This window comes from Manacus candei, unplaced genomic scaffold (genome assembly GCF_025592945.1).
Source record: "Manacus candei isolate 608988 ecotype Guabito, Panama unplaced genomic scaffold, ASM2559294v1 h1tg000120l, whole genome shotgun sequence".
NCBI lineage: Eukaryota > Metazoa > Chordata > Aves > Passeriformes > Pipridae > Manacus > Manacus candei.
The window spans coordinates 138694-166664 of NW_026138168.1; the positions used below are offsets into that span (position 1 = coordinate 138694).

General features: G+C 49.9%; 2 protein-coding genes across 26 annotated transcripts; both read left to right on the top strand.

The window, feature by feature from the left end:
• Positions 1–10433: 10433 nt before the first annotated feature.
• NPFFR2 (neuropeptide FF receptor 2) lies at positions 10434–13177 on the top strand. The gene is made up of 3 exons (XM_051770561.1): positions 10434–10749; positions 11430–11529; positions 12100–13177. Exons 1-3 carry the CDS (start codon positions 10434–10436, stop codon positions 12917–12919), a joined length of 1236 nt encoding a protein of 411 aa, XP_051626521.1. The 3' UTR covers positions 12920–13177.
• A 3098-nt stretch (positions 13178–16275) lies between these two features.
• LOC127462162 (uncharacterized) lies at positions 16276–27300 on the top strand. 25 transcript variants are annotated; one of them, XM_051770568.1, is made up of 9 exons: positions 16278–16416; positions 16828–17131; positions 17481–17612; positions 18163–18322; positions 19497–19989; positions 20576–20687; positions 21007–21136; positions 25764–26047; positions 26570–27298. In XM_051770568.1, the coding sequence occupies exons 5-9, from the start codon at positions 19773–19775 to the stop codon at positions 26739–26741; spliced, it is 915 nt and encodes a 304-aa protein (XP_051626528.1). In that variant the 5' UTR covers positions 16278–16416; positions 16828–17131; positions 17481–17612; positions 18163–18322; positions 19497–19772; the 3' UTR covers positions 26742–27298. The 25 variants fall into 25 exon arrangements, 21 of the variants coding, with proteins under 21 accessions (XP_051626526.1, XP_051626528.1, XP_051626531.1 ...); XM_051770572.1 differs by having other exon boundaries at positions 16307–16391; XM_051770566.1 differs by having other exon boundaries at positions 16276–17131.
• The last annotated feature ends 671 nt before the right edge of the window (positions 27301–27971 follow it).

Here is a 27971-nt window from a genome sequence, read left to right on the forward strand (position 1 = left end):
TTATTGCTGGCTGAAGCACAGGAAATGCCCTCTGGCCTTGCTACAGCCCATCCTCGGGCACATGAGAGGAGTCACCTGGAGTTAATTACTGATTAAATTACCCCCTTTGAACGATGGGGACTTTACCCTCTCAGTCCAAAAAGCTGTAAGTATTTTTTTTCCCTTTTAACTGACAAGTTTGGTCGCTTGATTTTAAGGCTTGATTTTGGAGTATTTGAGAGGTTTGTCCCTTGCCTCACAGCCAGAGTAATGATCAAAGTGCCTAAAAAAACAAAAGGCAGGGGCACACAGGCACAGGCAGGGGCTGAGTGTCTGCAGAAGCCACTTTTTTGGAGGAAATTGGGCAAAAAAAGCTGAGGGGAAGCTGAGCCCCGGGTGTCACTGTAAGACCACATCCTCTTGGATCCGCAGCAGGGAAAACTGAAGGGAACCGGGGTGGGACTGGGGTGGGACAGGGGAAAGGAGGAGCCCAAATCCTGCAGTTTTGGGGCTCAGGACAGAGCCCCAGACAGGTGAGAGGCTGCAGGCTCCAAAAACGAAGGATTTAGTCTTCAAGTTCTGAGCCTGATTCTGAGCCCCCAAAACGCAGCACTGGGTCTCTGCTTGTGAGCCCAAACCCACAGGACTCAGTCCCTGTTCTGAGCCCTTAAACCCAGCTCTGGGTCTCTCTGGAAGCCCCAAAACTGCCCGGGGGGCCATGGCTGAGCCCAGTCTGGCAGCTGTACACCATCAGACACTCACTCACTGGCCACCCCCAGGGGATGGGGAGGGGAATCAGAGATAAAACACTGCCCATCGGGTAAGTTTAATAATGAAACAGAACAGTTTAATAATAGAAACAAGAATGATATAATACTGTAATATCAGTGATAACCAGCACCACTCCCCACAGCACTCGCTACTCCCACACCTGCCACTGCCATGCCCCAATGCCTAAAATAGAAGGAAAGAACTTTCTAGACAATATCAGTATAGATAAAATAGGGAGCAAGTCTTTAATTGAAGTACTTTAGGTACACTAAATACATAAGTGCATACATACATATAGCATAGGGCTCCTACAATTTTATAACACTAATTATCATATCTAATGGGTGCATCCAACTCGAAATTTGTCCACCCCTTGGTCCACCTCCCTGGAATTGAGTCTGAGGTCTCAAGACCCCTTCCTTTTTAACCATCATCATCTTCAGTACCACATGCCTCTTTGGAGCTTCTCCAGGACTCCTGGGCCTTCTGGATTGCTTGACTACAACAACATCTTATTATGTCCTTCTAGGTACATGTCCCAAACAAGATGTACTTGCTAAAATCTTTTTTTCCTTGAAAAGAACATTAAACCAAACTTGCAAAATTTCAAGAACTTGACACAAAGCGTGAGAAAGGGAGTTTGGTAACTGCTAACCACTATTTTAAAGTGTTAGAAACTATACAGCTATATTAAAACCATATCTATATAATATATACATTAAAAGTCTATATAAAATCTATAAATCCCTTTACAGCCGTGGCCCCTCCCAACCCCACCCCTCACTGCTGTCACTCATCAGTCCCCCCCCATCACCCCACCCATTCCTTTTATAGCCACAGCCCTGCCCAAACCCCACCCTTCTGCTATCACTCATCAGTCCTCACCCCTTTTATAGCCATGGCCACACCCAGACCCCACCCCTTACCTCTTTTATAGCTATGGTCCCACCCAGACCCCACCTCTCTGCTGTCACTCATCAGTCCCCACCCCTCATTCCTTTTATAGCCATGGCCACACCCAGACCCCACCCCACCTCTTCCTTTTATAGCCACAGCCCTGCCCAGATCCCACCCCTCACCTCACCCACTCCTTTTATATTATAAACCCAAGACTTAAATAAAAGCACCACAAAAATCCTCCTCTGAGTGCGGAGGATTTCCATATTCTTGTTATTTTCTCTGCATTTCATCCCAGATATTCTGGGACTAAGGAAGGCACTTGGCTGTCTCTGCTGCCCCTGGCACAGCACAGCTCCTGGGAAAAACCTAAGTAAAGGAGGGACAGAAGAGCAGGAAAGAGGGTAAATCTTGGTCCTGGCTGAGCAGTGCCCACACCAGCAGCATTTCCACTCTTTCCATTGATCACCTTTGGAGTACAGGGAACACCAAACTTTGGCCTGGCTTGGCATTACCTGTCCGTGTGTGCAGGGAGATGGGAACTGCAGAACGCCTGGAGTTAGTGTCCTGGGAGGCCTGGTGTCACTCTGATGGTCTTTACAAGCATAAAACATAAATTACATCATGCACAAATGCATTTACAGCACAACTGGACACATCCCGCCAAGGTGACCAGTCCATGAAAGCCAAACTGTTGACAATCCGACTTAAAATCAGACACATGCAGATTTTGTTTTCCAGAAACTCCATCTCTTTTGGGCACTTCTTGCTTAAATGCTTACCTGTTGGAAGAAGTCAAACTAGCCTTTTTAAAGACCAGATTGCCTTCTCTCTGCTCCCAGCAGATGGAGCCGCTGACCTGTAAAAGAGATGGAAGTGTTCTTGGAGAGGCATCAGCCCTACTGCTCACTGTGTGTGTGCAGGGAGAGCTGGGGTGAGATTCTTAGACAGATTCCCCTCGTCTGGATGCAGGTCCCTCAGGATCCTCTCTTGCTCAGAGGTTTCTCTGACTGTGGTTCTTTCCTGCACCCAGCTCTGGGCCCCCAGCATCCTGGGATTCTGGAATTCCATCTGCAATTACATGTGGCAAAACTGCACTTAATACAATGTCTGTGCATGGCTGGACTTTTTTATCCCCCGTTTATTCCACAGGATAATTCCACACAGAGCTGTTATAATTCCACAAATTAATTTCAGCAAATTTTCTTGCTGAAAAAGATACCCACTGGTTTAAATTCATACTGGGATAATTTTTTCCTCTCAAATTTAAGTGACTTGTTAAAGGAATAACTTTTAAACTATTCCTGGAATAAAAAGGGGAGTATATAAAAAAAACCCAAACCAACAAAGAATCATTCCTACATCCATCAAATCATTGATTGGAAGCCTATTCTCTCACAATCTGTCCTTAGGATACTGGGTCTTTTTCCTGGAAAACCTTATGCAGAAGCAGGTAAGGCAAAACCTGTCATTTCAGCTGCAAGAGCCACCTGCTTTCTTCTGGGCCACACAGACTGTTCTTTTCCCAGGTTCCTGATCTCCAAACTGTGCTTGCCTGCTCTCCAGGGAAGCTGGATTTCAACGCTGGAGCTCAGCAGGCAGGAGCAGAGCCGGAGAGGTGCTGCTGTGCTGGGAGCACTCAGAGCACCGGGAGGGCTCTGGGCTGTAATGGATGGGGGGGCTGTCAGGGGTGGCAACTGTGGAGGCAACTGTGAATCCCTGACCCTGGGAACGAGCTTCCCGAGGCAAAGGGACGCCTCGCACAGAGCAGAGGGGGAGGCTCTGCAATGGAACATATCCAAGACACCCTGTTCCAACCAGGCTCCCCCAGGCCAGCAGTGACAGCCTCCAGCCCCGGGGCTTGGCAGCCTGGCTTTGGGCTGGGCTCTGCGCTCCCTCCTTCCTCCTTGCCTCAGGCAGGAGCTGCGGGAGCTCTGGGATCCCTCTCCTGCCTGCGCAGAACCAGTAGCTGCTGCTGAGCTCCGGCACCTGTAAGTGGGGTACCCTGGGGGAGCGGGCGGGGGGCTGCTTTGGGCTGGGCTTGGGCTGTTCCTGCCTCTCTGCTGGAGCTGGGAGCTGAGGGAAAACTGCAGGTGCTTTCCTAGCAACAGGTCTGTGCGTGTATGTGGGAGGGGGGCTGCTGATTCTGCTGCTTGGGGGTGCCCTGATTTCCTGGGGGGCACAACACTGACTGTGTGGGAATCCTGGTGACGCCAGGGATCTGCCTCCTGGCAACAACCCACTCTGGGCTGCTGAAGGTGGTCCCAGGGAGATCAAGGATGGAATATGGAGCAGTTCCTGCTCTGGAAGGGGATGGGTGTGGCAGCAGATGCCTCTGACCCCAGTGGCTTTGGGGTGCCAGAGCTGGGGGACACACACAGCCCCCACCAGCAGGGACAGGGCAGTTATATGGCCAGGCAGGACCACGGAGGGCATGTGGTGGGGGAAGTACCTGGAAGCACCGTTCTGCTGCTGGCAGCGTCAATCCACCTGGGCTGGGAGCTGGACTCCTGTGCAGAGCTCCAGGATTTGGGAAAAGAGCTTGTGGCCACTCAGTGTTTCCTCAGTGACTAAGAAAAGTTTACATCATCTTATTTTGCTTTTCTATCGGTAGCAGACACCTCCGGTAGGAGAAAAATTTCTGGAGCTTTTGAAGTACCTCAGGTTATCCCTTAAACCTGAACCACCCCGGGGGGCTGCAAAGTATAAAGTGCAGCGGGATCAGTTTGGGGTGTTTTGCTGGAGACAGGGGGATGGAATGTAGCTCTGAGCAAAGAAGAAGCATTTCCCGAGGCTGGCAGATGTGCCACCTCAGCCCAAAGGAATGAACCTGTGCTGCTGCTTTTTTCCAAAGGAAAGTCCTAGGAAAAATCCAAGGAAAACTTACTTCCACGGTCTTTCCTGCTTGGACAGCACTTGAGTTGCAGCTGCCCTTTCCTGAACAGAATTGGCTTCAATTGGAGTCGAACCAAGAGGTTTCCGAGGTAACCTTTCTGCATGTCAAATTCCTGACATCAATTAGATGTCCCTATTCATGTTATCGGGGATGACACTTAAAATTCGGTGTTAATTACCCACTGTAATGATAATCAAGTGACTGAGGCAGCGGTAAATGTGAATCCAAGAGGACTAAAAGGATTCAAATCCTTAGTGCAGCTCGCAGAAACAATCAGGGGTTAATCTCTAAGTGGAGATTAAAGCCCCTGCGTGGAACAGTCAGCAGGCAGGAAGGTACAGAGAGAGCTCACCGCACATCCCTGCTCTACAGCCCTTCCACAACCCATTGTCCCTTTCTAGAGGTGACACTGTGCAGTTAAACCCCTGCTAGAACCTCCACAGGCAGGTCTTTCTCCTGTGGAGCCTGGACAGTTATTTAACATTAAAGGACAAATCTGGGTTGTGGCCAATTGTTAAGGATCCAACCTCACTATGCTGCACAGGGAGCTCACCTGTTCTGCCCTGGGCAAGGCAGGCTGCTCTGCCTAATCCCAGCAAGGCATAATCCCGTATTCCTGGGAATCTGGGCGAGGAGTCATAATGCAGTTTGATTGTCACAAGGTCTAAGGAGTGATCCCTGACGTGCTCAGATCATGGGCTGTGTTTGCTCTCATGCCTGTCTCACAGTGGGCAATGACACTTCTGGGCTTAAAGAGGTTGAAATCAAACTATTTTATGGGTCTTGCTTACTTTTCACACTAAGCACAGACATCGCCTGGTGCAAAGAACCCTTGGGATGTGCTGTGATGGGATTGGTTTGGGGTTTTTTTTCTGGTCATTCTCTCTGCAGTGATTACAGGGTCCTCTGTGCCCCCTCATTTTGGGGGGGACCTAAACTACAGGCTGACAGTGCTCTCTCCCTGTACCTGGTGAATTAGCTCACACTGCCTGACAGGCTCCTAAAGCATTTATTTTGTTTGCCAATTTTATGCTCCACTGGGACTATCTCATGGCTGCCCCACTTTTCAGTTTCTACCTAAGCCATAATTCCAGTCGCTTCTTCCTTCTACCTACTCCCCAATTACCTGTTCCCTATCAGTGCCCCAAATGACAGGGCTGTCACATCCCCCTGAGCGCTCTGACAGGGAGTGACTCAGATGAGAGGGGCAATTTAGGAGGCTTTATCTCCCATTTAGCGCTGCAAAGAGCCTGGCGAGGATCATCGATTTCACTAATCCCCAGCACTCACGGCTAAGTGCTGCTGGAGCATCTCTCCAGGGAAAAAGCTGTGACCAGTCCAGAGAATATTTAGTCGGGTCCCTGCTCAGTTTCCCATGATGGATGGGAAGCTGCTGCTTACAGGCTGGATGTCAGGAGAACTTCAGTAATCCTCTACTGAAAGCTTCTAAAACAGGGACTTGTTTCCAAGACGAGGCAGATAAAATCCTATGGGCTTGCCAGGCTTCTCAATAAAGAGGCTGCAGAAGTGTGCCTGGATGTGGAAATCGTACTTCAACCTGATTTCAGGGAACAGGTGACTGAGATTTTAGTTAAAATTTAAAACAGGCTATGACACATCAAATAGAAATAAATATATTCAGAAGCTTGAAGTTTGACTGAGCAGGAAGCAAGAAAAATAAGAGTATAATGAGAAGGAATAGGTAAGCAGCCTCAGCTCTAATGAAACAGGGTGGAAATGATATATATATAAATAAAGAGCTATAACAAACTTGCTGTGAATGCCTCACCTGTCACTTTCATCTCCTGATTTACATTTGAGGTGAAATGTTTTATATTCCCAGCTCAAGCGGATGAGCAATCTGCAACTCAGTCATGTCTTGTTTATTACAGCCATCCTGCTGATAGCCTTCTTCTTTATAATTATACGGGAGAGCAAAAGTTTAAGATCTTTAAAAAAAAAAAAAATGCCTTTACGAACTATTTTCTTTGGTTCCAGCTCAGACTAAGCAGATAAATGACTCTGAGGGGAGGATAAGCAGTTTAAATCCATTGAGAAGAGCTCTGTGTACAACTTCAAAATTGGCACATCTCCCCAGGATTGCCCATTTCAGACTGAGAAATTGGCTTCTCAGAGTGCACTTGATTTTCTTCATGGAAGTGAATGCCAGCAAGAAAAAACTATTTCATTGCAATTGGTTATTTTTAGGATTGTTTTCCTCCACAGCTCACAGTAGCTGAAACCTACTGGGATATTCAGGCTTATTTGGAGATAAACCACTCTGAGGTATTTCATAGAAAATATCATGGAAATTCTGATGGATGAAAAGGTAAATAGAACACTTGAAGAGTAAGTTCTATTGCCTCAATTCGTAAATACCCTCAGAGTTTGTACTTGGCAGCTCAAGTCCTGCATGACCCAGACCCAACACTTCTACTCATGTGGGAAACAGACAGTAAGTGCATAATAAAGCTCAATCCTACCTCAAAGCAATTCCCAAGCAGTTGATGACGTTCCAATGAAATCCTGGCTTGGGACAAGGCTGCCCTGTCTGTGGAATACTCTTGGTGAGTGCACGTGCTCCGGGCTGGGAGTGACAGTTCCTGCCCTGCTCCTTGTCCCACTACCAGAGCCCCAGGAACTGGTAATAGGAGGCTTGGGGTGGCTGCAGCCCCCTCTTGCTCTGGAAAAGAAGCAAAGATGATCCCAATTCCCACGGCCGGTGCAGGGCTCCCTGTGGAACAGCATTTTAGTTTTTTAGTCAATGGCTTTTCCTATTCCACTGAGGCACAGGATAACCCATGCACTTGCCTCTTCCTTATTTCTCAGACACTACGAGCTCAGGTCTGCTTTTTCTGTCATCTCTCAGGGGTTGAATTGTGCCAGCAGGACTTTCCCACTTCTCAGCAGGCCAGAGATCATTTTTCAAGGCACCCAGGAAATTTCTGGAGTTCACTCATGGCACAGAGCACAGAGCTCAGGAGAAGGGAAGAACAAATATTTTTGCACGTACCACATGAAATTTTCTTTTTTTCCATGACAACACACTCCTACTGCCCCTGTCTCTGAAGGTTCCTTGTCTTTGTTCCAGCCTCAGAGGACTCTGTGAGGAGATTTCACACACACAAATCCACATCACAAACCCAGAGGTTGTGCAGGGAAGTGAAGTGAAACAGTGTTGGCAGCTCCAGGGGATTTCCTGCCCAACATAAAGACAACTGTACCACTTCAGAATAACCTTGAACTGTTACTGTAACGTTAGAAAACTGACTTTCCATATCCAGATGTATGAGGTTGTCCTGGTCAGCACATGAGACCTTAAACTGCCTTTTGGTCCATGGGGGCTGTGACTGGGATTCCAGCAGGGAATGAGGCTTCTGTGCTTGGAAACCCAATGTGGGACTGGGCAGATTTTCACCTGGGGACACTCTCGCCTTACTCCACTGCAGATTTTCTCTGGTATATTACATTAGAAAGGGAGGCCTTGCCCTTATCAAATTACCCCGTGGAAGCAGATTACTGTTATTTATCATCTTTTGATATTTAGGGATTGCATTATTTTTTCCCTTTTCTTAGATCATTTATGTTTCTGTCTTCTATGCCTCTCTCAGTTATTTGTCACTGCCTGTTTTAGCTGGCAAAGACCTTGTGAAAACACAAGGCACTGGCTTAATTTCTCCTTGCAGCTAATCCTCATCTCCCTCAGCTTCAGTATAATAAAAATCTGTGGAGCTTTTCCATTTCCTGACAGCTCTGGTGTTTGTACAGCAACTTTTCTGTGCCTGCTACAGCCAAAATGTCATTAGTACAACTGAGATCAAGCTACACAAGACATGCAGACACAGCTCCAGTTTTGCCTTGAGGCTGTTTACAACTTCTTGTTTATCAGTTATGAACAAAAGCCATTACAGAGATCATTACTGAAAAGATTGGGAACTGCTGCTTCACAACACAAAGTCAAAAGAAAAAAAAAAGAGAAAACGCAAAATATGTATCAAAAAATAATGATTAGATCAATCCTCCTGCTTTTAGTGTGATAATGGATAATTCTGTTCTGGAATGAACAAGGACCTTCTCTCCCAGACAACCAGAGGCCCCTTGAAAACCCAGACTCCATCAGGTAAGGATGGAAAGCCACATCTGTCTCACCTGTTGGGGACAGCACAGATCCCGCTGGGCATGAGGACTGGGAATGTGGCAGGATCCAAAAGCACCTTCCCCAGGCTGAAGCATCTTCCTAAAGCAGCACCCCTGAGAAGCAAAGGATTGAAGAAGAAAATGAGTGGTAATTTACAGTAATAATAATAACAATATTGGTTAAGAGCAGCAAATTAAGTCTAGTTCTCTGGCACAAGGGATGCTGAGCTTTAAACAGGGTCTGAGGGAGGCAGCATCTCCTGGAATTTATAGATCACAGCTCCAGGTTTGGGATTGCAGGAACAGCACAAACTCCTCTTGCCAAAAATCTGTGTTTGCATTTTACCAGCGTTCCCCATCCTGAGCATGTTTGGGTGCAAGTGCACCAGTGCTGCTGCCTTGAGGGGGGGGTGAGGAAAGCTGGCATTAAAACCACTTCCCACAGCAGCTGACTCTGAGCTCTGGCTGAGGAAAGCGGTTGGCACATCACACATTTCAATAAAAACAGTTTTGGTAATTTTGAAAACGTGTTGAATAAAAAACAATCAAGATAAGCCTTTCTCCACAAGGACAGCCCAAGGGAATATATAATTATTGCTTGTTCAAACATACAAGTAGCCGGTTTTTGGTAAGAGACTCCAGATTCTTGTCTCCCTACCGGGCTGTGCAGGCATTTAATGAGTATGTAAAACAGACCCTTTAAAACCCTGCACTGCTGCTGACTTCTAAACAGACACAAGAGACCAGAACATGGTGGTTTTTCACCGCTCTGCTTGTTCCAAACCTCAGGCACAGCAGAATAAATTAATTTTTGATGTGCCTGCTACCTGAAAGTAAAACATTTGCAGAAATTTTGATGTTCATACAAGCCCATCAGGATTTGGACAGTTGTGCCTTAATTCAATTTCCATTTATAATAAGAAATTTGAAGTGTCCTAAAGGCACCTACACTCATATTTTAATTTCATGCCTTCTGCCACCGATTAATTTTGCTGTTCTTTTGCTTCCAAGTCAAGTTACCTGCTAGGAAATGACTCCAGGTCTCTTGTACCTGAGCACGTTTCAAACACAGCATGGTCCTTCGTGATTGCAGACTGTGAGCTACACAGTTTCTGAGCAGTAATAGTCTAATACCAACTGTACATAAAAAACAACTCATGTTCCATGAAACGGGATTGCGTTTGGATGCATGCAGGCAGAACACTCCTGCCACTTCAGAAAGCTTTGATCCCTGGTTTTCAGTGATTAAATTAGTGATTATTTCAGTGATTGTTGCTCAGCAACCTCACCATTGTTAGATCACTCCAGCTGTTCAGTAAATGTATTTATCAGGAATCCTGATTACTTTTTACCTCAAAATCAGCTGTGCAGGTTGTTGGTTTGTTCAGCTGACGCAGCACAAGAGGCTGGTTTACGTCCTGTCTGGCTTTCTCCTCCTTTGGGAAAGGAAGGACTTAATTTATAGAGCCTGCAGAAGGAGAAAGGAGCCTCGCTGGTCACTTTTGTAGGCCTGTGTGGTCAAACTCTACAAGTAGTATTTGTTGTTTTTCCTATTTGGGGAGGCCCAGAACACGGACTGTTAAAATAAGCCACAGAGGGATGAGCACACGTGAGGTTTGCTTGTGTTTCAGAACACAGTGTACTCAAGGCAGATAATAACAGTAATAATAATAATAGATTCATAAGGATCAGTTGCAAAAAATGACTTTTTTTACAGATATATTCTAAGGCACGCTGGAACACGAGTAAGAAAATGGACTCCAACGCTTCGTTCGACTGGCCCCACGCGCTGAATTACAACGGGACGTACAAGTACCTCTACTTGGAAGGCAACGTCTCCTACGTGGACTTCTACCTTCACCAGCCTTCAGTGGCCGCTGTCTTCATCATATCCTACCTCCTCATCTTCCTCCTCTGCATGGTGGGCAACGGGCTGGTTTGCTTCGTCGTCCTGCGGAGCAAACACATGCGGACGGTCACCAACCTGTTCATCCTGAACCTGGCTGTCAGTGACCTGCTGGTGGGCATCTTCTGCATGCCCACCACCCTCCTGGACAACATCATTGCAGGTGGGCTGGCTCTCGCCAGGGGCAGGGAGAGCCAGGGGCGTGTTTCGGAGGGGGCTCTGTGGGCATTTCGAGTCACTGGGAGCAGGGGTGAGGAAGACAAGCCTTTAACCCACCTTCTGACTGCTTGCTGACTTCCACGTCCCTCATCCTTAGGAAGGGATTCTCCCATTGCCAGGTGATGTGTTTGGGAAGTCTTGGTGGATGCCACGAGTTAGATGCAGAGAACAATCCACTGTAGCAGTCAATTCCCTCTCCTGTCTTGATGTCTCATTTTGTCGGGATGTTAAACCACAGATGTTTGCTTTGCTGGTTTTTGGAACATCAGAAAGTCACCCAAGGCAGCTGACAAAGCATCTGCTTCCACACTCTTTGCCTCCCTAACCCTTGCTCTCTTAGTTCCAGGGCAGAAAATTCCCCTTATGCATATAAGCCCAGAGAAATCGTGGCTGCCCCATGCCTGGAAGTCCTCAAGGCCAGGCTGGATGGCACTTGGAGCAAGCTGGGATATTGAAAGGTGTCCCTGTCCATGGCAGAGGGGTTAGAAGGAGATGATCTTTAAGGTCCCTTCTAACCAAGACCATTCCAGGAGTCTACTCAGGAAATGGAAGACAAGAGCAAATAATTTTAAGTAGAGTCCTGCAGTGAGATGACAGCAATTCCAGCTGCCTGTTTCCTTCCAGGATGGCCTTTTGGGAGCCTGGTGTGCAAGATGAGTGGGATGGTCCAAGGAATCTCTGTTTCTGCCTCTGTGTTCACTCTGGTTGCTATTGCCGTGGACAGGTAAGATGCTGCAGAGTCTGTGACCAGCACTCTCACCTCTCTCTGCCCTCTGACCACAATGAGCCTGCTCATTAACTCACCCAACACTGCAATAAATCAGATGTATTTTTCTGCTGAGGCTGTTAAGCCAAACAAGATGTGGCCAGGTCTAAACAGCAGCCACAGCAATTTGCTCCTCCACTGGTATCTCTTCAAGACGGTGAAGCCAGGCTATCCTGTCTGGCCTGGATTTGGTTTGTCCCTCAGCTGTCAAGCTGGATAGCAGAGGTGTTAATACCTGCCTTAGCTAAGGGGAGCATCACAAGCAGCTGCTGATAAAAGAGGATGAGATGACTCCATCTTTGTTTTTTAAAAAAACAATTTAAAATGCGTGTGCATTTTAAATCGCATGGGAAAAATCTGGGTTATTTGAAATAACCTGTAGGGTAGAGAATGAACATATTAAGGTAAACTGAGGGAATCAGTATTAGGTAGAGGGAAAACTGGGGGCCAAATCTTAAAGCTGGGTGATGAAGCATTCCTCCCATGGCTTCTCCACACGTGTCCCCTGTGTCCTCGCCACCTTGCCAGGTTCCGGTGCATCGTGTACCCCTTCAAGCAGAAGCTGACCATCCCCACCGCCGTCACCATCGTCGCGGTCATCTGGATCCTGGCCGTGGCCATCATGTGCCCCTCGGCAGTCCTGCTACAGGTGCAGGAGGAGAAGCACTTCAGGGTGATCCTGGGCCCCGGCAACGACACCCGCCCGGTGTACTGGTGCCGGGAGGACTGGCCTGACCCGGCGATGAGGAAGATCTACACGACGGTTCTCTTTGCCAACATCTACCTGGCTCCCCTGTCGCTCATCGTCATCATGTACACCCGGATCAGCGTCGCCCTCTCCCACACAGCCGGGGCTGGGGAGCGCGGCCAGGAGCAGCGGCACAGCACCTGGAAGAGGAAGCAGAGAGCCATCCAGATGCTCGTCGTCGTGACTCTGCTTTTCACCCTGTCCTGGCTCCCCCTGTGGACTCTGATGCTGCTCTCGGACTACGCCAGCCTCTCCGATCTCCAGCTGCAGCTCATCAACATCTACATTTATCCCTTTGCTCACTGGCTGGCCTTCTTCAACAGCAGTGTCAACCCCATCATCTACGGGTTCTGTAACGAAAACTTCCGCCGCGGCTTCCAGGGTGTCTTCAAACTCCAGCTCTGCTCCAGGGAGGTCTATTCCCACCCGGGCCAAAGCAATGACCTCTTGCCAGCTGCCCAGTGCCAGACGCCCCAGGATCAGTCTTTTCAAACAGCTAAGGAGGAGAGGAAGCCAGTTAAGAAAGGAAACTGGGTGAATAACCAGCAGGATTTGATCATGGAGGATCTGGAAGAGTCCTGCAATGATGGGATCAAGTGAAACATGCTAGGAACCACCCGAAAGGTTTAGGTCTGGCAGAGTTTATTCGTTGTGTGTGAAACTCGTGCTTTTGTGAGCCCTTTCTGACAGAAATGCTGAAGTGTTTCTTGTTTGAAGGAGACATCAAACTCACATCACATCTGAACATTTGATATCAGCAGGAAACCAAACTCATCCCTTTGTGTCACCAGCTTAAACCAGTGGACACTCCCCTCAGCCAGCCATGAGCTGCTGCTCTTGAACTGGGCTGAAACAAGGACAGGATTAAAATCTTCCATTTACTGGGACATAAGAGAAAAAGAGAACCCAGATTACTGACTCAGATACAATTACTGTGGATGCCCAAAGAAGAAAACATTCCTTCATTTTCCCTGTGAATCTCTCAGAGCAGCTGAAGCAGAGTTGCTTGAACGACATTTATGGAAATGTCTCAGCCTGTGAGTAATCCCTTATCCTGTAACTCTCATGGACTGAAATGCTGGAGATACAGCGTGAAATGTGAACTGGACTCAGCAGTCCCTGGGTCTTCTTGTGGCCGTGTCCACATTGCTTCTGGTTGAACATTCTAAACACCGACCGGTTCCTGCCTGAGCGACAAAAATGAGCATTTTCAATCACATCCCATTCATTCCCCTGTCTCATTGTTATTTCTGTGATATTCACTACTGTTGCAGTGAGAGAAATAAATAGGAGCGGAAATTTGGGAAATAAGGCGTAAAAAAATGGCTTCTGTGGTAAATTTCTCTGGAGAACTCAATTTGATTTTGAGGGGGGATATAAGTCATCTAAAAAGACTAAAATTTCAGTATGAGAAGGAGAGAAAACACCTGTTCATTCTCAGGTTATTTCAAGTTTTACCCCCCCAAATTTTCCCGATCCATCCACCACTGTTCACCTCAGTTTCCCTCGAGACGTTCATTCTCTCCCCTGGAGATTACATCAGATTTTATCCCCCAAAATTTCTCTACCTGTGCACTACTGGTTACATCATTTTTACCTCCAAGTGTGCATTCTTTGACCTATAGATTACCTCAGATTTTATGCCCAGAAGATCTATTTTTTTCCCCTTTATATTATCTGGGTTTTAAAACTAAAAACCACTCAGACTATATCTTACCCCCAAAACATTTGTTCTATCCCCTACAGATTAGGACAAAATTTTCCTCCAAAATAGTTATTCCCTGCTTATCTCCAGTAGATTAAACTCAGATTTTACCTCCAAAATCGTCCAACCCTTACCCTTTTTCATTGTTTTTATTCCAAGTTATTTCATACCTGAACAGAATGTCCACTTTTTCCTACTGTATTCTGTGCCTAATTTTAACAGAACCATTTAATTCCAGACCCTACAAGTGAATTATTCAATTCTTTGCCATTGGACTTTGGACAAAGTAAGGGATACCAGGGATGCTGGACCACGGGAAATCATGCAGAGAAACACCTCAGAAACTGGACAGAGAAAGCTTTCAAGGCACTCCAGAAAACAGAAATGTGTTCACGCCTTGCCAGGCCACCCCAATTCTGTCACATCCGCCTGAGCTGTGCAGGGGAGGCCAAGGCTCCCCTTCCTCCTGGGAAAACACCGTCTGAGCACATCCTGGGCTGCACCTATAGAGGGCATGGAAAAAGCAAAATTACAATGGTGTTTTCTGTTAGAAAAATGTGTGCCTGTGATGAAAAATTTTGGACAAATTCGGTGACATCACTTTCCTAGTGATGGCCACGCACATCTCTCCAGGCCGGGTGAGAACAGGAAGGAGAACTACAGGAAACGCAAGGAGACACAGTCTGGTATTCACACTTATTCCACGAAGAGTTCCCAACATTTTCCTTTCTTTATAATAAGGTATTGCTGCTAAAAACACCTCAAGCCTGTGTTTTAGCAGCTGCAGCCAGGACAAGGTGGGATACACATGGAGAACGGGACAGCTAACAGCCAGGATGGTACACGGACTTGGCAAATGCAGCATAATACGAGGCGAGGTGTGAGGGGAGAGATGCTCAGAGATTCTTTTTCTTCTTTAGATTCCTCAGTTATATGAACTTTGAAAACACCTAGTGCTGAAGGGATCCAGGGTGTGAGCACTGCGTTCTTCAGGTTAATTGCTTTTCTTTGCTTATGGGCCTTAAAAGCAGCCTGTGTCAAGAGCAGCAGAGAACTGCTCCAGTGTAAGAGGCAATTCATCACAATCCAGTGATGCATCAGTTCGAGGGGAAGTGTTTAGAGTAACTGACTAACATTTGTAACACAAAAATCACATACAGTAAACACTAAAAGGGCCTTTTTATTGAGCTGAAACACAAACATGTTCACAGCAGGCAATGCAAAGAGGTGAACACACAACCAACAAAACAGCATCTGAGCATTGGGGAATACAATTCTGGCAACATCCTAGTGCCCCTGTGGAGTCCCTCAGGGGAAAGAAGGGTGGCAATGGCTCAGCAGAGGTTTCCAGCCCCCAGGGCAGATAATCCTTGGACCTTTGGATTTCCTTTCTCCCAAGCTCATTGCTCTGTCTGTCAGGTGTCCACTCCTGCTGCTTTGTGTGTATCAGGGAGCACATGACAATAAAACCTTCAACATCCCAAGTCTTTCCCTGCTTTCACTCAGACGGCAGTGCCTGGTTTTGGCATTTTGAAGTTTCCTCTTCTGTAGCCATTTCCATTTCAGGCAGGACCTTCACCATCTGAAAAAAAAAAAAAAAAAAGAGGAAATATGTCAAGTGGACTTCCAAAAACATGGGGTTTGCCATTGGAGAGTGTGAGTTCCAGAGCAATGGGGGGAGAGGAAGGAGAGGGTCAGATCTCATCTGGCGGGCGCTGTCAGACAAGCTGCACTTTATTGATTGGAGGGTAAAAAGCCACTGTTTGAAATTCTGTGAGTTCTGAGGGCAGGGAGGGAAGGGAGAGCTGAAGGCAGAGCTGGGACCAGCCTGTGCCTGACCCGCGGCACGGTCAGTGCCAGTTCCTGGGCCAGGGGTGCTCACCGATGGACACAGGGACACAGGGACAGACGGGCAGCTGCTCGGCTCATGTGCTCCCAGGTGACCCCATGACCCCCCAGACAAGAAGCCAGATGTGATGTACGTGGTGACCCCGTAGTAGCTCTAGGGTGTCCCAGGTGACTGCAGGTGGTCCCAGGTGCCCCCCGCTGACCCCTGTGACCCCCCAGACCAGAAGATGGACACGACGCACATGGTGACACCTCTGTGCCCCTCGGTGAGCCAAGCGAAGGTTCCCCCTGGCGAACAAAATCCGGGAACCGCGTTCCGAGCGCGCCCCGCGGGCTGTCCCTGCAGTGCCGGGCGGGTTTCGCCAGACGGCGCCACCGAGCCCGTTGGTGCCGCAGCCCCGCCCCACTCCCCCCGCCCCGCAGGGGCCGCGCAGGGACCGCCCCGGCCCGGCCCCGCCCGGCCCCGCCCGCAGCCCTTTTACCGAGCGCCGGGGGCCGGGGAGGCTTTGGGGAGTGCGGGTCGGGAGGAGCCGCTGAGTGCCGTGTCCGTGTCCGTGTCCGTGTCCGTGTCCGTGTCCGTGTCCGTGTCCGTGTCCGTGTCCGTGTCCGTGTCCGTGTCCGTGTCCGTGTCCGTGTCCGTGTCCGTGTCCGTGTCCGTGTCCGTGTCCGTGCTGCCCCGCCGCGATCCCGGGTGTCCGTGCCCGGCAGGGCCGTGTGTGCGCGGAGACCTTCGGGCACCCGCGGGACGGAGGGTGCGGAGCTCGGCCCGGGGTCGGCCCGGGCTGTCCCGGCTGCGGCTCCGGCCGGGGGGGCTCGAGCGGCCGCCCCCGGGCCGTGCCGGGAGCTCGGCTGTGCCCGGGCCGGGGCCTCTCCCGGAGGGATGTGCGGCACGGCGGGGAAAGCGCCTGGAACTTTGTGTTGCGTACGCGAGTGTTTTCCCACTGTCTTTGCGCAGGTTCAGCTCTGCGGGAACTGCCCGGGGGGCTGCCGGCCAGAGCCCCCCGAGGACGGGGCTCCCCCCGAGCACGGGGCTCCCCCCGAGGACGGGGTAAGCGCAGCCACCGGTGGGACCGGGTCAGCCTGCGGGAAGGTTTCCTGATTGCTCCCGTCCCCAAAGCAGCTGTGCCTCGTTCGCAGAGGTCCTGGCTGGGCAAGCCCGGCTCAGCACAGCACCGGGAGAGGCTGCACGGGAGGACGAGCCCGGCCAGGGGCAGGACACAGCCCAGCCCCGGGAGAGGTGACACGGCGGGGGATGTGCGGTGAGTGCTCTGACACGGGCTGGGCTGGGGGGTCTGTGCTGGGGGTGTGCGGCAGGGTTGGGCCCCTCGTGGCTTTGCGGAGGTGAGAGCGCCTTGGCCGCTGGGTTCATGGACCGGGGGAGCCGGGGGCGTTTAGGGGCGCCTTGTGCTGGGCGGCGGGGGCCGGGTAAGCCCCTTACCTGCCGGGAGACCCCGGGGGAGCTGTGGCAGGGCTGCGGGGCTGTTGCTCTCTGGGTGTCTCAGGCTTTGCCTCGGAATCCCAAAGGCTTTCCCCGTACGGCGTTAGGAGGCGAAGACTGGTCTCAGTTTCTTGGTGCTGCATTAATGCTTTTTGCTCGTTCTATGTCAGTTTGCAGCCTGGCTCGTGGTTTCCCCTGGTGCTGGGGAGTGGAGGCGAGTTGTGCTTCCTGCTGGGAGAGAGAACGGCCTTGGGAAGCTGCTCCATGAGCCACAGCTGTGCCGAGCCCGGCAGTCTGTCCAGGTAAGAGCAGGGCTTCTACTGCCCGTGAGGAGCTGGGTTTGCTGTTGGAAGGTAGAATATGCCCATGCCTTTAAATGCAAGGACAGGCAGAAGCTGGGAGGGACCCTGAGCAGGTTTGGTGGCACGACAGCAGTTTGAAAAGACCTTGACTGTGGGAGAAGTGTCCAGGAGAAATGGTTCCTTTTTTGCAGGGAGGCAGTTTGCAAGGGCAGGGGGGTTGCTGTGCTCTCTAGCAAAAATACTGACCTTAGGATGTCCAGGGTGAGGAAATGTTGGCCCTGTGTGGGCTGGAGCAAAGGTGTGTGGGTGCCTGTGTGTGCCAGCCGTGGGTGTGCAGGAAGGGGGTTCTGGTGCCATTGGAGCTGCCAGGGAGCCAAAAAGGGCACAATTGTCTGAAAAAGGTGGAAGCTCTGTTGGCCTCTGTTGACACCTGCATCAAAGGAGATGCAAATTTTCCCCCTCTTGGTTGCAGGCTTCACAAAGCTCCCAGGAAAGGAAGTTTATAAGATTTCAACTCACCTTTATGCTAAAGGTTTCCTTGCTCTCTCAGCAGGATGTGAAGTGCCACCGTGTCCCTGAGGTCACCCTTTCTGCTGTTGGGAGAGCACGAGGTGGATGGAGAGGATCCCCAGGCATCTGCAGGCACAAGGGACTGGTACAACTGCAATTTTCCTGCAGCCCTTGTGAGAGGGACTTTGAGGGTACCATGGGTAATGTACCAGCTCTCCTGATGGAGGTTTTGTCTTGTGCTGTATTTGAACACAAAGAGTAAAACTGAAGTCAGGTGTGTTCTGGAGTATGTTACACTTGTGCGAAGCCCCTTCCCTGTTTTTATTTTCTGTTCTGGAAAGCACAGTTTGGGCTTCCTGGACACGTCCTATTAAGTGATACCATGAAAAAAATATTGTACTAAAATGGGAAAGGAGCTGTCTGTGGGAGTTCAGATGTCCTTGATAAAAACTTTGTTTTTTCACTCAGTAAGCTCTTAAAACATCTTAGAGTGTGTAGGAATGCCTGGCTTCTAAAACTCACCAATTGAGTCTTAGAGGTTCCTTTGAAGAGCTGATTTCAGGCAGCAGAATTGGCCCAGCAGGAGGGACTCTGTGCCTGCTCTCCCGTGGCTCCAAGGGATCTCTGGCCCTTCACGCCGGCACCGAGATTTTCTCGGGAAGGGCCTCAGATCCCCGGACCAGTCTGGGACACAGGCAAGATCCCCCTGCATTTTAGGACCAAATTGGCCCCCTGTAGGGAGGGACAGTGCTGTTGGTGCCCCCCGGGTTGGGGCACCCCGAGGACTCCAGCGCGCACCGAAAGGATTATTCGGGGAGATCCTCGGGGTGCCCGGCCCTGGGGAGCTCAAAGCAAGGTCCCTGCCATGGATTCAGGCATTGCTGAGAGTATCCCAGGGGTCCCTGTCCATGCTAGACATGGAGCTCTCTAATGGACTGTAATTAGGTGATAAAAGTGGTGCTCCAAGTGCCAAAGCAGTGTGGGATTGGGATTAAGAAATGAGCAGTGATGGTCCAATTGGCTGTTTTCTCTTGAATGTAATGGTAAGAGCTGCAGGAGTGCCAGGTGTGTGTTCCAGTCCCCAGCATTTGGTTTGCACATGTCCTGGTCAGACACAGGTCCAACTTCCTCAGTCCTTAACCCAAGAGAAGGAGAATTAAGGACTGGCAGTGTTAAGGTGATTGATGTGACAGGGGTTAAACTGGGAAAACATCGGGTGATTCCTCACTTTGTCTATTTACCAAACTCACCAAAATCTCTGCTAGGAAGGGATTGACTGGAAAAGTTGAGGCAGAAATGCAATTGAAAACTGGGGCTATTGAAAATGTAATTGCTGAAACTAAATGTGTCCAAGCAGCAGCTCTTGTTGTGCAGGGAATAACTCCTGTCAGCAGCAAGGCCCCGACTGAAGTGGCAGCTGCAGTTGTTCCTGTGGTGTGGGCCAGTGGAATTGCAGGCGAGTGGAAGAGGGCAGAACCTGTAGGTATTACCCCTAATGTGGGATCTCTATGGGTAAGGCAAACCCAGTATCCTTTAAAATCAGAATTCCATCTTGGATTGGTTGCAGTAACAGCTAAATTTGCTCATCCTGGTTTGCTCGTAGGACATAAATGCCAGAACCTGCCAAGAAAACCAATGGCAAGATGACTGATGAGTGCAGGACACGAGGGAAGCACCTTGAATGACAACCTTGAGCAGTTTCCAGTATTGGATTTAAAAGATGGCCTTTGCTGCATCTCCTTGAGCAAGGAAAGCCAAGAAACCTTTGCTTTGGAAGGAGAGAATCTGGAAAGCGGGAAGGAAGAAAAGAAGCCCCCTGACCCCTCCCTGAGCCCCAGACAGCCCATGAAGTGCCTTGCTGGGAATGGTAGGACGGGGTGGACTCTGGATTGCTCCCTCTGGATGTGTGTTAAGACTGTTATGCCAACTTCTAACAATAGCATGTAAAGCATTTGCTGCCTTGGCTAGATGGTGCAAGGGCAGCCTTTAAGCAGCTAAAGCATTCCCTGAGGAGAGCTCTGGGTCTGCCAGATGTCTCAGAACTGTTGGAAGCATCTTTGTTGGGGAGGGCAAACAAAGGACAAGGTATGCAGTGACCCCCCTGAGAAGGGACTTTGTGTTAATGGCATCCCTGCAAGTGAACTTTGTGGGCTGTTCCCGCTGTAGGGCAGGTGCTTGTCCCAGCTACAGGGATGGGAAAAATGGTTAAAAGGGAGCCCCAAAAGCTGGAAATCCTCCTGGAGACTCTTGGCAAACAGAGTTTCCTGAGATAGCCCTGGAAGAAGGATAGTGATAGCTTTTGAGTGCTGGTAGATCCTTTGAATAGATGGCCTTGAGTGTGTCCTTGTTGCACCAGTAGGCCTTGTCAAACTCCCTGTATTCCAGCAGATATACATATTGAATTTTAAAATGATCTTCCTAATCCTTCATAATCCTGAGGCTCTCCCCTGCAGGAACTGCAGGAACTCCTGGTGCCGCCTGGGCCGATGGATTGGACGCCCCAGCCCCTCCGTTCCTGCCCAGCCACTGGGTCCGTGTCCAGTGGTGGCACTGCCAGCCCTGCAGGTGAAGTGGGAAGGGCCTTTCCCAGTCTTGTGGGTCACATTGATAGCAGTTGACATAACAGAAAGCACCTGGGGTCTCTTCTTCTTGAGTTCAGAAAGCTCCTTTTGATTGGTGAGCAGAACAAAGTGGATCCTTCAGAGTTCCCATCCATGTTTGTTTCTCAGCCTGTGTTATGATTCAGGGCTGTAGCTGCTGTTGTCACTGAGGAGTCAAACTATGCTTTAAATAAGGAGACACTGGCCTAATGGCCAAGTGTCAGGCAAAAAGGGGGAATGATACCTGAGTGCTGAGATGTAACAAGAGCTAATCCTTTTTGCAGTGGGATGGAGCCTGGAAAGTGCACAGAGCTGAGCCAAGGGATTGAAAGGGAGCAACCAAGGGAGGTGAAGAAAGAAGGAAGAAGGGAAGTGAGGCAGCAGGCAAGCAGCACCAAGTTGCTGTGTAAGCAGGTGAGTTGTGTTGAGGTTCCTCAGGCAGGCACTGAGGACTTTGAGGGCTCCAGACAGAGCAGACCTGGGAAGGCCCTCGGTGAAGCCCCTTGGAAACCTTCTAAGGGTAGGTGTGTATGGTAGTAAGTCTAGGAGAATGTCCTGAGTATGGAATAGGAATGCAGGGAAGGAAAATGAATCCTCCTGTAATGCAGATCCCTCCCATCAGCTGCAATGGAGATAGGTCTGTGTGCCCTTCGGGGCTGATTGCCAGGACACCCGTTGGGCTGGAATGATTCAGGAGCATAGGAATAACAGATTGTCTGGCTTCTAAAACTCACTGAGTCTTAGAGGCTTCTTTGAAGAGCTGAGTTGAGGCAGCAGAATTGCCCCCCCAGGAGGGACTCTGTGCCTGCTCTCCCGTGGCTCCAAGGGATCTCTGGCCCTTCACGCCGGCACCGAGATTTTCTCGGGAAGGGCCTCAGATCCCCGGACCAGTCTGGGACACAGGCAAGATCCCCCTGCATTTTAGGACCAAATTGGCCCCCTGGAGGGAGGGACAGTGCTGTTGGTGCCCCCCGGGTTGGGGCACCCCGAGGACTCCAGCGCGCACCGAAAGGATTATTCGGGGAGATCCTCGGGGTGCCCGGCCCTGGGGAGCTCAAAGCAAGGTCCCTGCCATGGATTCAGGCATTGCTGAGAGTATCCCAGGGGTACCTGTCCATGCTAGACATGGAGCTCTCTAATGGACTGTAATTGGGTGATAATAATGGTGCTCCAAGTGCCAAAGAAATGTGGGATTGGGATTAAGAAATGAGCAGTGATGGTCCAATTGGCTGTTTTCTCTGGAATGTAATGGTAAGAGCTGCAGGATGGCAAGGTGTGTGTTCCAGTCCCCACCATTTGGTTTGCACATGTCCTGGTCAGACACAGGTCCAACTTCCTCAGTCCTTAACCCAAGAGAAGGAGAATTAAGGACTGGCAGTGTTAAGGTGATTGGTGTGACAGGGGTTAAACTGGGAAAACATTGGGTGATTCTTCACTTTGTCTATTTGTCAAATTCACCCAAACTTCTGCTCAGAAGAGATTGAGTGGAAAGGTTGAGGCAGAAATGAGATTGTAAAGTGAGGATACTAAAACTGTAATTGCTGAAACTAAATGTGTCCAAGCAGCAGCTCTTGTTGTGCAGGGAATAACTCCTGTCAGCAGCAAGGTCCTGACTGAAGTGGCAGCTGCAGTTGTTCCTGTGGTGTGGGCCAGTGGAATTGCAGGAGAGTGGAAGAGGGCAGAACTTGTAGGTATTACCCCTAATCTGGGATCTCTCCTGGTAAGGCCAAACCCAGTATCCTTTAAAATCAGAATACCCGACGGGATTGGTTGCAGCAACAGCTAAATTTGCTCATCCTGGTTTGCTTGTAGGATATAGATGCAAGAACCTGCCAAGAAAACCAATGGCCAAGATGATTGATGAGTGCAGGACCTGAGAGAAGCACCTTAAATGACAACCTGGAGGAGTTTCCAGTATTGGATTTAAAAGATGGCCTTTGCTGCATCTCCTTGAGCAAGGAAAGCCAAGAAACCTTTGCTTTGGAAGGAGAGAATCTGGAAAGCGGGAAGGAAGAAAAGAAGCCCCCTGACTCCTCCCTGAGCCCCAGACAGCCCATGAAGTGCCTTGCTGGGAATGGTAGGACGGGGTGGACTCTGGATTGCTCCCTCTGGATGTGTGTTAAGACTGTTATGCCAACTTCTAACAATAGCATGTAAAGCATTTGCTGCCTTGAATAGGTGGTGCAAGGGCAGCCTTTAAGCAGCTGAAGCATTCCCTGAGGAGAGCTCTGGGTCTGCCAGATGTCTCAGAACTGTTGGAAGCATCTTTGGTGGGGAAGGCAAACAAAGGACAAGGTGTGCAGTGACCCCCCTGAGAAGGGACTTTCAGTTAATGGCATCCCTGTAAGTGAACTTTGTGGGCTGTTCCCCCTGTAGGACAGGTGATAGTCCCAACTACAGTGATGGGGGAAAAATTGTTAAAAGGGAGCTCCAAAAGCTGGAAATCCTCCAGGAGGCTCTTGGCAAACAGAGTTTCCTGAGTTCCCCCTGCAAGAAGGACAGTGATAACTTTTGAGTGCTGGTAGATCCTTTGAATAGATAGCCTTGAGTGTGTCTTTGTTGCACCAGTAGGCCTTGTCAAACTCCCTGTATTCCAGCAGATATACATATTGAATTTTAAAATGATCTTCCTAATCCTTTGTTGTCTTGAGGCTCTCCCCTCAGGAACTGCAGGAACTCCTGGTGCCGCCTGGGCCGATGGATTGGACGCCCCAGCCCCTCTGTTCCTGCCCAGCCACTGGGTCCGTGTCCAGTGGTGGCACTGCCAGCCCTGCAGGTGAAGTGGGAAGGGCCTTTCCCAGTCTTGTGGGTCACATTGATAGCAGCTGAAGTTGCAGAAAAAGCACCTGGGGTCTCTTCTTCTTGAGTTCAGAAAGCTCCTTTTGATTGGTGAGCAGAACAAAGTGGATCTTTAAGAGTTCCCATCCATGTTTGTGTCTCAGCCTGTGTTATGATTCAGGGCTGTAGCTGTTGTTGTCATTGAGGAGTCAAACTCTGCTTTAAATAATGAGACACTGCCCTAATGGCCAAGTGTCAGGAAAAAAGGGGGAATGCTGTCTGCGTGTTGAGATGTAACAAGAGCTAATCCTTTTTGCAGTGGGATGTATCCTGGAAAGTGCACAGAGCTGAGCCAAGGGATTGAAAGGGACCAACCAAGGGAGGTGAAGAAAGAAGGAAGAAGGGAAGTGAGGCAGCAGCCAAGCAGCACCAAGTTGCTGTGTCAGCAGGTGAGTTGTGTTGAGGTTCCTCAGGCAGGCACTGAGGACTTTGATGGCTCCAGACAGAGCAGATCTGGGAAGGCCCTCGGTGAAGCCCCTTGGAAACCTTCTAAGGGTAGGTGTGTATGGTAATAAGTGTTGGAAAATGTCCTGAGTATGGAATAGGAATGCAGGGAAGGAAAATGAATCCTCCTGTGATGCTGCCATATCAGCTGCAGTGGAGATAACTCTGTGTGCCCTTTGGGAGCTGATTGCCAGGACTACCACGTGGGCTGGAATGATTCAAGAGCATAGGAATAACAGATTGCCTGGCTTCTAAAACTCACCAGCTGAGTCTTAGAGGCTTCTTTGAAGAGCTGAGTTGAGGCAGCAGAATTGCCCCCCCAGGAGGGACTCTGTGCCTGCTCTCCCGTGGCTCCAAGGGATCTCTGGCCCTTCATGCCGGCACCGAGATTTTCTCGGGAAGGGCCTCAGATCCCCGGACCAGTCTGGAACACAGGCAAGATCCCCCTGCATTTTAGGACCAAATTGGGCCCCTGGAGGGACAGTGCTGTTGGTGCCCCCCGGGTTGGGGCACCCCGAGGACTCCAGCGCGCACCGAAAGGATTATTCGGGGAGATCCTCGGGGTGCCCGGCCCTGGGGAGCTCAAAGCAAGGTCCCTGCCATGGATTCAGGCATTGCTGAGAGTATCCCAGGGGTCCCTGTCCGTGCTAGACAGGGAGCTCTCTAATGGACTGTAATTGGGTGATAAAAGTGGTGTTCCAAGTGCCAAAGAAGTGTGGGATTGGGATTAAGAAATGGGCAGTGAGGGTCCAATTGGCTGTTTTCTCTTGAATGTAATGGTAAGAGCTGCAGGAGTGCCAGGTGTGTGTTCCAGTCCCCAGCATTTGGTTTGCACATGTCCTGGTCAGACACAGGCCCAACTTCCTCAGTCCTTAACCCAATAGAAGGAGTGTGGCTTTAAAAAGCACGGACTCTGTTTTGGTGGTATAAGGAAGACGTAGACCTTGATTATGACAATGCATAAGCTTATATACCCCAGGCAGAGCAATAGGTAGTTCAAGCAGAACAGTTGGTGATCTTCTACTTATGCTTACTTTTTCAAGTCTACATAATACAGCCTGTGTTTTAATAGATATAAATAACTACATTTCTTAGCAGCCAAGGTCTTTCTTGCCGTCTTGTATCTTCTTCTGTGTCCTCTTTGTCCTGCTTTCTGTTCCCATGGCTTTCTGCCAGCTAGTGGAACAGTGTCCACTGTCCTGGGCCCGAAGGAGGTGACACTGTTCACCTCCATAATTCCCCCTTCTTTTTTTACAAATAAAACAGCCTTTAGTGCTTTGGTTATAGTTGGTTGATTGCATTGCATCAAGCATGGCACGCATATTGCAATACCCAGAAACATCCCCACACCGGCCCATCCCATCTTTACTATGGCTTTAACCCATCCTGATATTCCCCAACTGTTCAGCAGGTTTTCCAGGTAATCCCAGCTATTCTTAACCTGCAGCTTTGCAACTCCCTCTTGCAGCTGTTGGATGCACTGTGAGTAGACTCAGAATGATCAGACAAATTCATACCACACCTTCCTTGTAATTCTTTACAATCACGTCCCTGAGCCAATAGTAAAAAGTCAATTGTAGCTCTATTCTGTAACACAGCAGGTCTGACTGAATTAACATCCAAAAGCAGTTCACTTAGTACCTATCTTGTTGCATTTGTTTGCTTTGCAAGGCAGCATCCTAATTTGTTTATTGTAGCTTTTGCTGTTCCTACAGGGGCAAATAGTGAAGCAAAAATTCGGGGTGCTTTACCCCAATAGGTTCCCCTCTCGTCAGAGGCTGCAGCAAAAGCAGGAGTAGAGTGTCACTTTGGTCTTGCCCCAGCAGTGTGTGCAGGAGAACATCAGGAACATTGGGGACCATACAGGTCAGTCTTGCCCCAGCAGTGTGTGCAGGAGAACATCAGGAACACTGGGGACCATACAGGTCAGTCTTGCCCCAGCAGTGTGTGCAGGAGAACATCAGGAACATTTGGGACCATACAGGTCAGTCTTGCCCCAGCAGTGTGTGCAGGAGAACATCAGGAACATTGGGGACCATACAGGTCAGGTGCCCAATTGTGCAAGGCCCTCTGACTGCATGTATTGGAATTCCTGGCCATGCCCTGTCTCCACAAAGAAGAAATTCCTTTTGGAAGACTGCAGGGTTGGGTCAGACTGACTGAATGGTTTCCACTCCTCTGTTGTTGCACCACAGTGACTCATTTCCACATGTGTCACTGCAGGCATTGTTCCCTGCTTCTCAGGGCTTGTCCAGGAGATGGAATTCCAGTGCTACAGAATAGATGGCTCGTGGTGCTCCCAAAAGGAGCCTTTGTGCCTTCAGGGCAAGTTCTGGTGCCCTTGGAGCTGTTGGGAGAAGTAGGGGTGGCAGTGAGAGGCCTGGAATGATGTTGCTGTGGCACAGATGTTGTTCCCTGGCAGGTTCTTGGGTTGGATTCCTTGGCTGCCACTTGGCAAGGCCTGGAAGGGCCTCAGTTGTGTAGGGAACCAAACATAGAATGGGAAAGCAAAGGGGGGGGGGAGGTTCTGGTTTCAGAAAGGATCATTGCCTTCTCTTTCTGAAGGGACAGTGAGCTGGTCCAGCTGTGGCAAGAAGAGCAAGTGGGCTGTGAAGGTTTGGAGCACTCTGCAAGGTTCCTCATGCCCAAAGGAAGTGCAGCCCTGGGAGAGTCAGGAATACTGACAAGTGCCCCAGTTCTGGTGAAGCTCAACTGTGTAAAACATTTATGGAGCTAAAATTCCACAGCACTGAGCTGTTGGGTCCCAAATAATAGTGAAGAGAGAGGCAGAAACTCCCCTTGCTGCTGGGGTTGAACTGTCTGCAGTGACGGGGCAGGACTTGGCCCTGATGCCTGAGTGCTCTCCAACCCCCCAGGATCGATCCCAGCTGTCAGCCCCTGGTTCCATAACTTGAGAAGAGGGTGTTCCTGCAAGCCCAGCTGCTGGGCTGGTGGTCCTGGGGGCACCTCCTGCCTGGCCTGCTGTGAAGGTGTTCGTGTTGCAGCTCAATAAAGTCCCTTTCAGTGGTGATTGTGTCATTTTTGTGTCAGTTCCTCTCCCCTCTTGCCCTGCCCCAGTGGCTGCATCACTGGCTTGTGCCTAAATGAACTCTTCCCCTGCAGCAGTTCCCTGCTGCTCCCAGAGAGGGTGGAGTTGAGGCCCCTGAGCAAAGGGAAAAAGGATCCATCCAAGCCCCCTGCATTCCTCCAGCCTCCCGTGTTTCCAGTTCCCATCCCTGCTGGACACACAGCCTCTTCCCAAACAGCCCCTGTTCCTGTTCTCTCTCTGTGTCTCCCCTCACAACTCCCCTCCTCTAATCTCCAGCCACCCAGGCCCCTGTTTTTGAGGGGCATTCCTGGGCTGCTGCCCCCCCATTCTTTATAAATGAGGTGCCAAGAGCCCCAAGTGCAGAGAGGTCTGCAGGGAATCAGTGCCAAGAGCTGCCTGTGCCTGCCTGTGTTCCTGCAGTTCTCCTTCCTGTTCTCCCTGGGCTGGAGAGACCTGCCTGCCCTGGGGTTATTGGGGCAGAGGGATGGGATTACATTTGTCCAGAAGGGATGTTCACAGACATGTTTTCTGACAGGCAGTGCCATTTTCCTTTGGCCTTTCCCAAGTTTTTCCAAGTGCTGCCCAGCACGGGGATCCGTGTGCTGGGACAGTGATTGGCAGCAGGAAGGGGAGCCTTGGCCTCACCTGCCCAGCTCAGGTGGGTGGCACAGAATTGGGGTGGGCTGGCAAGGCATGAACACATTTCTGAGTTCTGGAGTGCCTTGAAACCTTTCCCTGTCAGGTTTCTCTCCCTCATTTCCTGGGGTCCATCATCCCAGGTGCCTCTTCCTTTGCCCAAAGTCCAATGGCAGAGGATTGACCAACTCCCAAGGGGGTTTGGAATGAAAATGATGCTGATCAAATGGGGCAAGGAATGCAGTAAGAAAGATGACCCTCCTTTTAATGCCTGAAGCAGAT